Source organism: Peromyscus leucopus, chromosome 10, assembly GCF_004664715.2.
Source record: "Peromyscus leucopus breed LL Stock chromosome 10, UCI_PerLeu_2.1, whole genome shotgun sequence".
NCBI classification, from domain to species: domain Eukaryota; kingdom Metazoa; phylum Chordata; class Mammalia; order Rodentia; family Cricetidae; genus Peromyscus; species Peromyscus leucopus.
This window is the reverse complement of record NC_051071.1, coordinates 73,301,926-73,313,866: the sequence shown is the minus strand read 5'-3', so window position 1 is coordinate 73,313,866 and position 11,941 is coordinate 73,301,926. Positions and strand designations below refer to the sequence as shown.

Here is an 11,941-nt window from a genome sequence, read left to right as displayed (position 1 = left end):
TCTAACTATCTAACTATTTTCTATACTTATATCTACAAATTCCTCATTTCTCCCTGCTCAAGAGTCTACCCTGGAAGAATAAGAGGGAGCTTGTCTCCCTCAGTCCTCTCCACAGCAGGTTGAGTCCTTCTACACCATGATGGTCCTGCACTGAATAAGGAAATTCATTAAGAATGAATCTGGGAATCACACAACTCCAACTTTATTTTGAGGTCATATCAGTTATTGTTCTGATATAGCCATGTGTCATTATACCACCATCAAATTTCATTTCTGTTCCAGTTCATAAAAATCCAGGAATCCTAAACATCAGGAATAAAACAGCCAATGGCCCTCAAATCATAGCATCTTGAAAAGCTGTATTACTCATTTCTACTTTCAGTAACAGCTCACACCCACCCTATATTAGGTTCATCCTAGACAGAGACCGTGTCTTCTTCATGTATTGCCACTTCATAGCACAATGGGACACTCAATGAATGGTTTTGAATCTAGTTCTATAATTTGGGTATGTACTTTAAGTTTCTCATGGGTAGGATAAAATTCTAAATGTAAGAACAAGACTATTCTAATCTGAGATCATAGATGATTCCAATATAACTTGATAGTGCTATTCAAGAAATGGGAAGAATGCTTCAAGGCATAGTGTGATTTCTGTTTGCAGTTGACATGAGTTTATTATGAAAAACCAGGGTATTCTATCTCACGACCCAGAACATAAGACATAGATTATCTGTATGATGTAAAAGAGTTCCTATGATTAGTTTTGAAGTTCTAATAGCAAAGCGTGAAAACAATAGTTATCCCTTTATAGACAGCAGAGTTAACTACAAAAAGACAAGTCTCCAGATAAGAGCAAGACAAAAGAAAACTCTATCTAGCACATGATGTGGCTCCATATGTTATAGGTGAAAAATGCTTTGTGCAGTGCAGAATCACAAAAATATCTATGTCATTGCCACCCTAACCCTGCAATAAAATATCCACACATTCTGAAATGGACTCCTGTAATGGTAAGCATTGAATTTCAGAAGAGACAAGAGGTCTTCTGTTCAAACATAAGCTCAACCCTACTGGAGCACCAGGTGAAATTAACACATTTTGCTGTGGGATGGTCTTTCTGTATGCTTTAAATATGTGTTGCTACCATATTGTAGCTGCTCGGTCCTGTGACAAGAAAGGGTATAGCCAGGTGGGAAACCCAAGAAAGATTCAGGGAGAAAAAAGACAGAGTCAGGGATACACCGAGAGCCACCAGTGGAACAAGATATAATGGAACACAGGTAAAGCCACAAGACACGTGGTGATACATAGATTAATAGAAATGGCTAAATTTAAGATGAAAAAGCTAACCAGCAAGAAGCCTGAGTCATAGACCAAACAGATTGTAATTAATATTAAGCCTCTGAGTGGTTACTTTATGAGCTGCTGTGGGCCAAGTAGGACATAGGAAAACTTCCAGCTACATAATTTTATCAACAACGAGAAGGAAATCCTGAATGAGAAGCACACACACCATGAAACTAGAAACCGTCTTACCACCAATGCAGAGCTGAGCCCTTCCACCATAAACAGTTCAAATCTCAGAGTTCAGAAGTAGCAGAAACCCTAGTTAGTGAAGATGAAGTGAGCCCTGGGACACCTGTCGTCACACCTGTAAAGTATACTGTATACTTTACAAAAGTGTAGCATGAATTCTAATTGGAGTTAGTAATAAAAACCTGAGGTCAGATATCGGGGTAAATACTGAAAGGTCAGAGAGGTAAAGGAACCAGACACTAGAGAGACTTCTTACCTCTACCAAATCCTCAAACTGAATGGCTGAGCTCCTATCTCCTCCCACCTTGTATTAATGTCTCCTTCTTCCTAGTGTTGGGATTAAAGGTATGTGCTTCCACCACCTGGATCTGTTTCTCTTTTAGAAAGGATACATCTCGTGTAGTCCAGGGTGGCCTTGAACTCCTGATACTTCTATTTCCTCTTTCCAAGTGCTGGAATTAAAGGTGTTTGCCACCACTGTCTGGCCTCTATGGTTAACTAGTGGCTAGCTCCACACTCTGATCTCCAGCCAAGCTTTATTTGTTAGAGTATATACAAAATATCACCACAATAAAAAGGTTGGAAAATCATTTATGATCAGGTTACCCAGGGAGTCGTAGACAAGGACAGAAAGGAAGAGTAACTGCAATAGTTCAGAGTGTCCAACAAAAGGAGAGATGAGAAAGCTGGTCAATCACAAGCCCTTGCTCCTTCTGAACCCAAAAGAGAATGTGACCCCTGTGTCTTAACTCTGAAAAAACACAACCAAGCTGATGGTAGAAATTCATGAAATAAGGAAGAGAGCTGGAGCTGGCCAAGAGAGTTCCATGGATGTGGAAACCTTATGCCATTGGGCCCAGGTTACAGGATCTAGCTATAAAGGCAACACTGGCCAAAAGAAAACATTGCTTGCAAGGGTTAAAAGAACACTGACTGTTCAAAGGGAGAAAATTATAGGAACTGAAGCAGTTTCCAGCTCCTGCCAATATTTGGATTCAAAACAATCCTGAGTAGAAACCAAAGTTCACCTTGGATGAGATCAAGTGGGTTTGGGGTGACATGCCCTTTCCAAGGTTCACTTCAAACACCCTCTTTTTGCCTTGGATAGCACTTAATTGCAATCTCTGCATATCTAGAATTTAAAGGCATATTGCCTCATTAACTTCCATACTGTAGTTTTTATTTTATAAAAACATCTTTATAAGGTTTTCTAATCCCTCTCCAAGCCTACCTTTTTAAAATTACATTTTGGCTCCCTATTTTTAAATCTTATTTATTTCTCCATGCTGCATGAGTGTTTTCTCAGCGTGCATGTGTGTGTACCACATGCGTGCTTGGTGCATTCAGAAGCTAGAAGATGGATTAGGAAACGGGGACTGGATTACAGATGTCTGAGAGCCGTGTGGGTGCTGGGATTCTAACCGGGTCCTCTGGAACAGCAACCAGAGCTCTTAACTGCAGAGCCAACACTTCAGACCAGGGTTTGGGGTGAAACTTTTATTTCTTTATTACTTTTTTTTAAATGTAGAAAACATAATGAAACATTTATTTTTTTTTAACTCAAAGCAATACTAAGTAGATAGGGTAAGTTATTAAATATAAACGAAAGTTCTACCCTAACCCTATTTATGCAAGGCAGCACAACCAAATGGACTCGTGGTGAGACCACCTGGTCAACAGAGGATCTATCAACGACGTCTCCGGTCTGGACTTCTGCTTTGTCTTCGGCCACCTCTCCTCTTGCCCTTTGGTGGACCCCGAACAAAACATCAGTTGACACTGATTGGCTGTCCCATCAAATCTTGACCATTGAGTCCCTCCATGGCAGCCTGGGCCTCTTTGTATGTTTCATACTCCACTAGAGTATACCCCTTCAAGTATCCTGTACGCCTGTCCAAGTTAAGGTGGATGTTTTTTATTTCCCCATATTCAGCGAATTTGTCATGGATATCTTCTTCAGTGGCTTCTTCATGGATTCCAGTGACAAAGAGAATCCAACCTTCAACAGAGCGTTGTGGTCCAGGTTCATCGCCATCCTGCTCTACACTCTCATAATCCTCTCGCATCCGCTCTCGGGACCCCTCTTCGGGACCAAAGCCGCGGCCCTTCCATTTCTTTGCTTTTTCTTTTGGTTTATGGATGCTTTCGTCCCCATCTTCATCCATGGTGAAGTCCTCGCCTTCCGCCTCGTGAAGATCCAGCACGTCCGCCATCTTCCTTCTCTCACAGCTCTCGTCTGTGCCCTATTACTTTCTTTTTTATTTCTTTCTATTCCTTTACTTGTTCTTCTTCGTGATTGTTGTCTTGTATACTTGCGACAGACTCTCCCTATGTAGCTCTGCATATCCTCAAACCCTCTAAGTAGGCCTGGCTAGCCTTGAACTCATAGAAACATACCTGAATCTACCTCCTGAGTACTGGTATTAAAGGTGTGTGCCATCTTGCCTCGCTAACTTTAACTTTTCCTTTTTTAACTCTTTAAAAAATTATTTCATGTAGCCTGGAAGTCGTGGCTCATTCCTTTAATCCCAGCACTCTGGAGGCAGGTACAAGGGGATCTCTGTGACTTCAAGACCAGGTTGTATTACAGAATGAGTTCCATGACAGACAAGGCTACACAGAGAAAACTTGTCTCCAAAAAAAACGTTATTATATGTAAAAGGATATAATATGACAAAATAAATAAAACAGTAGCCAGGCATGGTACCACACACTTTTAACCGCAGGACTCCAAGGGCAGATGTAGGTGGATCTCTGAGTTCCAATCCAGCCTGGGCTACAGAAACAGTTCTAGGACAGCCAGTGCTTATATGAGAAACCCTGTCTCAAAAAATTAATTAATTAAATATATAAATAAATAATTTCACACACACATGCGCACACAGATTGTTTTGCCTACATGTATACCTCTGCACCACCTGCATGTCTAGTGACCATGAGGCCAGAACTAGAGTCACCATGGTGGTACTGGGTATTGAATCCATGTCCTCAGGAAAAGCAGTCATTGCTCTTAACCACTGAGTCATCTCTTGAGCCCATGGAGTCTTCCTTAAAGTCTTATTATTTGAGAAGTTGGTATACTATGTTTGAATTATATTAAACCTCTCTCCTAACTGCTCAGATTCACCTCTGCTCATTAGCCACCCAACTTTGTGTCCTTTTCCCCCACCCTTCCAGTTCAATGTGTGCTGCCCAGATATTCTTGGATATGTAGCCTTCCACTGGAGTGTGGTAGACTTATCACAAGCAATATTCTTATAAAAGATCTGGCTCTTCTCCCAACAGTATCAATTACTAATAGCTCCCCAGCTAGGGGTGGGACTCCAGGTTCACCTCTCCTCTCCATGCTGAGATTTCTTCTGGCTTAACCTTGCTGTCACAATCTGTCACAATCCATGGGAGTCATAGTACAGATGCCTGGGTGCACGTGAAGCACACAGGTTCCTTGTAGTTATCTACCACCTCTAGCTCTTGCTAGCTTTTTTCAGCAATAACCTGAGCCTTGGAGGGATGGTATGTGATGTAGATGTCCCATTTATGACTTAGCATTGTTTATGCTCTGTACCTGAGCCAGTTGTGGGACTCTATACTAATCACTATCTACTCCAATAGATTCTTGGTGAGACTTGAGATTCTTTAAGCTATTGGTATAGGTATTAGTCATTTGGAATCAGCTTAATGCAATAGTCATTTAGCAGAATATAGCAGTAGGTTCTCCCCTTTGTTATATGTCTAGTCTGGCCACAGATTCTTGACCCAAAACTGGTGTCAACTATGAGCTTCTCTTATAAATTCAAAGGAAGGACAGTTTCTAAGGGTCAAGCACTCCAAATGACCACTTGGACTATAAAAACCATGCTGTTTTTGGTGACGGTTAATTTTTTTTTAATTGGAATTGTACATGGTTGCTGCCACCCTCACAGCTGGAGCACGAAATCTGGCTAGGGACAACGATTTTGTTAAACAGCACTCTAGACACCCAGTTTCAGTTCGTCAGGGAAGCAGCTCTCCTTATTCTTCCTCACATGGGCTTATATACCCCTCCAACAGCAGGAGTCAAGGAATGGTTACTCTGTATCTGGAGGCAAGCTGGACACTGTTATCCGAACAGGAAAAACCACAGGGAAACTGATTCCCAGCACACTCCGGAACCCAACTGCACATTTTTCACACAAACAACTTAACTGGGACAGGACAAAAAAGGGCATTTAAAATTAAGGCAGCAAACTTACTGCTGCCAACATGTCCTCCCTTTTTATTTTTTAAAAGGAACACATCGGCTAGAACAGCCTGTGGAAGATCAGATAGCCCCTGCCTTAGGTCACCTGTTGCAATCCTCAAACTTATCCATGGGGGCAGGGGCTGCCCTTATGCCCCCTGCCTTAGGTCGCATGAGGATCACAGGAGTTGCCCGTCTCTGGGTACTATCTGTCCAACATTTGTAACCACACTTGTGCAGATTCAGAGGGTGACGTGGCCAGAAGGGCTTGCTTGGTTACCTGTCAGTGTCGAGTGAACTGGCATTGCCATTGGCATAGCAGAAATAACCCAATTCCCATATAGCCTGCACAGATTAATAAGAGGGAAACAGACCCTGCCCATCTAGTAATCAACCCAGCAGCTTTAGATGTTGCAGTAACGCCCGCGTTACCGATACCCGTTCACCATGTCTGAGCGAAGGGCTGTGAATTAAAAATAGAGACAAGAGACAGCGAGTCATTCGCCACAGCTGAAATGCCGAATGCCAAATGCCGTTTATTGAAAGAGGGAGGAAACCTAAAATACAGTCTTACAGCACAATAGAGGATCCCTGGAGGGCAGAAGTTCACTACCCAATGTTCTACATTCTTGCATCTAAGCTGTTTACACCAAATGCAGGATACATGAACAAAGAACCTCCAGTGATAGTTAGGTGAGAAGGAAACTGGCAGGGAATCTGAATAGGGAGGACATCTGGTCAAGGTCGGCAAGCAAGGCCGCAGCCACTCACAGTCAGGGGCCGGGGCCCACATTTAGACATTAATGACCATTTACAGGAACAACTCTAGTTTCATTAATCCTTAGTTCAAAAATGTCCTATTCCAAGGCCCTCGCAAATAAGCATTCAATTCTGCAAACTTGGCCGATACATTAAAAGCTGCATGAGGGGTTATACAAACTTCTGACATTCCATAAGCACATAACATATGTTGGCATATCCACAACATATCTATTTGTTCTTATAACAGTGCTACTTGCTGATTAAGCATCAGAAATCCAAAGTGTAATTGTCCATTCAATGTTTGCTGAATGTCCAAGGCACCAGCCACCCTCTCAGATAATGTGTTGACAACGGCAGCCTGTTGAACAGTCTGAGATAATGCAAGCCCAGCAGCTGTAGCAGCAACAGCAGATGCAGCTACAGCTGCAACAATGGCGGCAGTAATGCCAAAGTCTCTTCTTGTCCTCTTCAATTGCAACGGAAACTGATCAGAAGGACTCTCCAGAGGCATCACTGCAAATGCAGGTATTCTCACAATCATTGCATGGGACCAATTTGCACTCCAGCAATTATTCAAGCTACAATTTAGAACTGAACAGTTTAGTAGTTCCCTCCCCTCCCACATCACCATTCCAAACAACAAACGGGAAAGGAGCATTTGGAGACCCTCAGCATGGGACATGCTGGAACTACCTACAAAGTCTGCCAAAGAAGTATTACTCAGGACTAGGCAAACTTGAAAGCTGCTTGCCAGCTGTACTATTTTTTTTTTTTTTTCAAAACAAAGAGCATTTTTTTTTAACTGCAAAGTAGTATTTACAAAACCTTCTTGGAGTTTTACATTGCTGGCAGCAGTACCAATTGTTCAATTAGAAGAAAATACAGCAGGAAAAACAAGGCTATCAATACTCACAGGCAGTAACACAGGTGGATTTCTTACTAAACTCCATAATGGCTCAGCTTCTCCCTGAGGCATCATCTTTTAAAGTTAAAGGAACATGCTCCTGGACCACTTGTCCAGCTTGATTCTGAGTTTCAGTGACTGGATATGTTTCAAGCCACACACACCCCCTTTTTTGCCAATATACTTTTGCAGGGCACAATTTCTGTTGTAGTTCCTCTATCTCTTTTTCTAGCTGCTCTTCCTCCTCTACTAAACCTGAGACAAAGGAAAGATCATCGTCTTCTTCCTCATCCATTAAATTTTTCACAAAAATCCTTATATGCTCTTTACAAGGGACCTCAACCTCTTTCTTTTCCCCCTTCAAATTTCATTCATCACTTTCTGAGCGTTAGCAAATGCTTGCTCGCACTCTGAAAGTTGCTCTTTCACTTTCACTTTATCAGTCAGAAGAGCATCTTTCCAAATCTGGAATATTCAGACCTCCTCCTGTCAGAAACCAAGGGCTTGCTTCAGCTATGGTGTCCACAAATGTGAGTGTGGTGCTAAACTTAATTCCTGTTCCTTGCTTACTTGACTTAATTCCTATTCCTTGCTTGCTTAACTTAATTCTTGTTCCTCAGTGGCCAACTGAGCTTTTGCAGTATTACCCATGGTACGTACCCTATTTTACTCTGTTACATCCAATCCTCCCCTCTCCTTTGTGAAGGTGAGCCTCATTCACTTACCCCTCTTTCCATGTCCTGGTGGTGACCTCCACTTGCTGCGACCCGCACAGCTGGAGCACAAAATCTGGCTAGGGACGTCAATTTCATTAAACAGCACTCTAGACACCCAGTTTCAGTTCGTCAGGGAAGCAGTTCTCCTTATTCTTTCCCACATGGGCTTATATACCCCCCTCCAACAGCAGGAGTCAAGGAATGGTTACTCTGTATCCGGAGGCAAGCCGGACACTGTTTTTCAAACAGGAAAAACCACCGGGAAACTGATTCCCAGCACCCTCCGGAGCCCAAGTGCACATTTTTCACACAAACAACTTAACTGGGACAGGACAAAAAAGGGCATTTAAAATTAAGGCAGCAAACTTACTGCTGCGGACACTTGGTGGCCCCAGTAGAGAAGTTAAATACAAACTATACATTCAAACAGCTGCATGAACAGACCACTTGTATTTGGTTATTTAATATAGTTATTTAAATCCCAGATTATGTCTGTCAGAGACATTAGTTTCCATGTAACTTGGTAAGCATTAAACTGTTTTGACAGTATGTAGCTCCTAGGTTCAGCAACTTTGAAAATAAAATCCTACTTTTTCTTTAAAAAAAAAATGAACAAAAAATAGTCTCCTAAACATACAGAAATCACACTATGCCTAGAAGCATTCTTCCCATTCTAGATTAGTACTATCAAGTTATGTCTGAATTAGCAACCTGAGTAGTACAGTCCTGTTTTTACACTTAGAATTTGATCCTACCCAGGAGAAACACATAATATACAGGAGGATTATAGAACTAGATACATGACTTTATTCAAAAGCCATTCTATGAAGGGGAGATATAAAAATGAGTAAGGCATGGCCTCTGCCCAAGAGGAGTTTAGTGTGGTGTGGGTGTAAGCTGTTGCTGAAAATGCAAATGACTGTTACACCCTACCACAATGTTAAGACATGACTGCCATTTGCTGTTGTATTCCTAGTGTTTAGGATTCCTGGATTTTTACTAACTTGACTAGAAAGGAAACCTGATGGTGGAATAATACATGGCTATGAAACAGCAGTAGCTGATATGACCAGAAAACAAAGCTGGACACGTGGCTCAGGAATAAGAGCACATATTATTCTTGCAGAAGACCTGAGTACAGTAAGAAGCACCTAGTTTGGATGGCTCATGACAACTTGTATCTCCAGTCCCAGGGTATCTGATAATATTATAATAATTCTGAATATATATCTATTATTTAACCAGGAATTTCCATGTTACAAAAGAAAAAAATAGATGTTTACTGTATTTTTAATTTCTTTATTGTGTTATTGTAAATATGGGCTTTTTGAGGTATTTATGAGCCAGGACATGTAAATGGAAGGCAGAGAAGAACAATTCTAATTAAATATTGCATTGTTTAGCCTTTGTGAAAAATTTGTGTTATTTTCTCTAACTACTTTCCTACAAAACTAAAATACACAGATTTCTTTTAATTCTGTGTGTGTGTGTGTGTGTGTGTGTGTGTGTTCGTCCATATGGTAGCATTGGGAGGGAAAGGTAGTAATAAGGAAAGGAAACTAATAAATTATACAGTTTGTAAGCAACCACACAGGAGAAGGATAGGAAGGTAACTTGGGAATTAGAATAAGAAATCCAGAACATTGAGGAAAGCATGCCCAGGTGTAGATGTAACCAACTGTCTTATTAAATAAGAAACACAGAGCCAATACAGAGATGAAAGCCAAGAGATCAGAGCAATAGCTAAGAGCTAAAAACCTTACCCTTCACTGTTGCGGTGGTCCTACCTCTCCAAAAAAAAACCTACTTCCTGTGTGTCTGTCTTTTTATAGTGTTTCTGTTCTGCCTTCTCATTGGTTGTAAACCCAACCACATGACCTCCTAGTGACTGCCTGTCTGTACAGTCCAGGTCTTCTATGGTTGGTATTGAGATTAAAGGTGTGTGTCTACAATGCTGGCTGTATCCTTGAACACACAGAGATCTACCTAGCTCTGCCTACCAAGTGCTGGTATTAATGGCGTGCACCACCACCTCCCAGTTTCTGCAATGGCTGGCTATTAGCTCTGACCCCCAGACAACTTCATTTATTAACATACAAATAAAATCACATTTCAGTACAAATAAAATATCACCATACCCAGGCTTTGACAGGTATTTGAAAGAAGAAGACAAAGGGCAGGAAACAGAAAAGCTACACTTTTCTGAGCAAGGATCTGGGAATCCAGCAGGCACAGCACATGGCTGCTGCTGGACTGCACAGACAGAGGAATTCTGGGAAGGAAAAATGCATTAAAGGAGTAATTACTTCTCCCAGCACTTTAACTCAGCTTAAGGAGAACTGGCCTTCCTGAGGGGTGGATCCTTAGCCAGGTGACTGAGTAACCCAACTAGACCAAGCTTAAGGGAGGAGACAATAGCCTGTCCACACCCAAAGGTAGATTCCACACTTTTGACCAGAAGAAAATAACTTTCCCTTAATGGGCATCCAATACCATTGTAATACCAGCATCTATCCCTCTCTGACACCCAACACTGGGGGTTCAGGCACATGGACCAATTTTAAACTTACTATGGGTGTTGGATATCTGAACTTAATATCTTTTACTTTCTTCACAAGCACTCTTAGTTTTTGAGAGACCCCAGCTCCAAGATTCAAAGATTTTGTTTCTCTGGGTTGAAAAGTAATGTAGTAGCACTTTCATAAATGTTGTTTTCTTTTTATCAAAATGAGAACACTTTCTCATTTTGAAAGTACTTATTTGTAAATAATAAACACTTCTGACTTCCTCCATTTACCTTAGCATAGTTTGCAAAACATAGTGTCATTTCATAAAACACATCACTTTATCAGAATATTTCAAACCCTAGGGAAATAAAAACTGTCTAATCATTTGTCTTGTAACATTTACCAAAAGATTTTCATTAATAGATAAGTCTTTTTAAATAGTCATCCAAAGCTCCAAAGTAAAATGGACAGTGCTTAGGATTCATCTCCATTTTCAGTGGTATAGTGTTGGGAAATAATACTTTCACAAGTGTTTGCTGATCTAAGATTGGCTTTTAGCTTTATTTAAAAGACAACTGAGGCTGGGGGATGTAGCTGCCGGGGGTTGGTGGCACACGCCTTTAATCCCAGCACTCGGGAGGCAGAGGCAGGCGGATCTCTGTGAGTTCGAGGCCAGCCTGGGCTACCAAGTGAGCTCCAAGAAAGGCGCAAAGCTACACAGAGAAACCCTGTCTCGAAAAACCAAAAAAAAAAAGAAAAGACAACTGTTGCATCAATATATTAGGTTCTTTGGCATAGGTAACATCTACAGTTTTTTTTTGAACGCATAATGATATTAATTCACATATTGGCATTAAATAATTCTTAATGCTTAATGGTATTTTTTTCATTTGTATGCTTTATTATGTATTGTGTTAAAGTGCTAAAGTAATAGAGAATATAAAAATATGCAATTTGGTTGATTTTTTATGATGATCACAAAACTACCCATGGAAGAGTTGTAGAGTTTGTTTTTGTTTGCTTGTTTTGTTTTTTCTTTAATTATCAAGAGCTAAAGGCTGCTAGGAAAACTATTGGCATGAAAAATTAAAAATGGACCTCCACCTCTTACCATATGCAAATGTTCATTTAACATACTTTAAAAAATAAAGGTAAAACTTATATAAAAGGTATTGATAAAAGTGTGAAAATATATTTGTTATCAAATTTGAAAATAGTTTTTCTGTTGACCTCAAAAGCAGGAGCAACTAAGCTAAACTTCATTAATTGGACTCATACAAATGAAAATTTTTCT

The 11,941-nt window shown here is 40.7% G+C and overlaps 1 protein-coding gene across 1 annotated transcript; it reads right to left on the bottom strand.

Annotated features, from left to right (window-relative positions):
- Nucleotides 1-3,276: 3,276 nt before the first annotated feature.
- Nucleotides 3,277-3,774, bottom strand: LOC114689693 (RNA-binding protein 8A-like). The gene has a single exon (XM_037209134.1). It carries the CDS (start codon nt 3,750-3,752, stop codon nt 3,309-3,311), a length of 444 nt encoding a protein of 147 aa, XP_037065029.1. The 5' UTR covers nt 3,753-3,774; the 3' UTR covers nt 3,277-3,308.
- Nucleotides 3,775-11,941: the final 8,167 nt, after the last annotated feature.

Excerpts from the sequence above, each read along its gene's own strand:
- LOC114689693 (XM_037209134.1), bottom strand. The coding sequence starts at position 3,752 with ATGGCGGACGTGCTGGATCTTCACGAGGCGGAAGGCGAGGACTTCACC.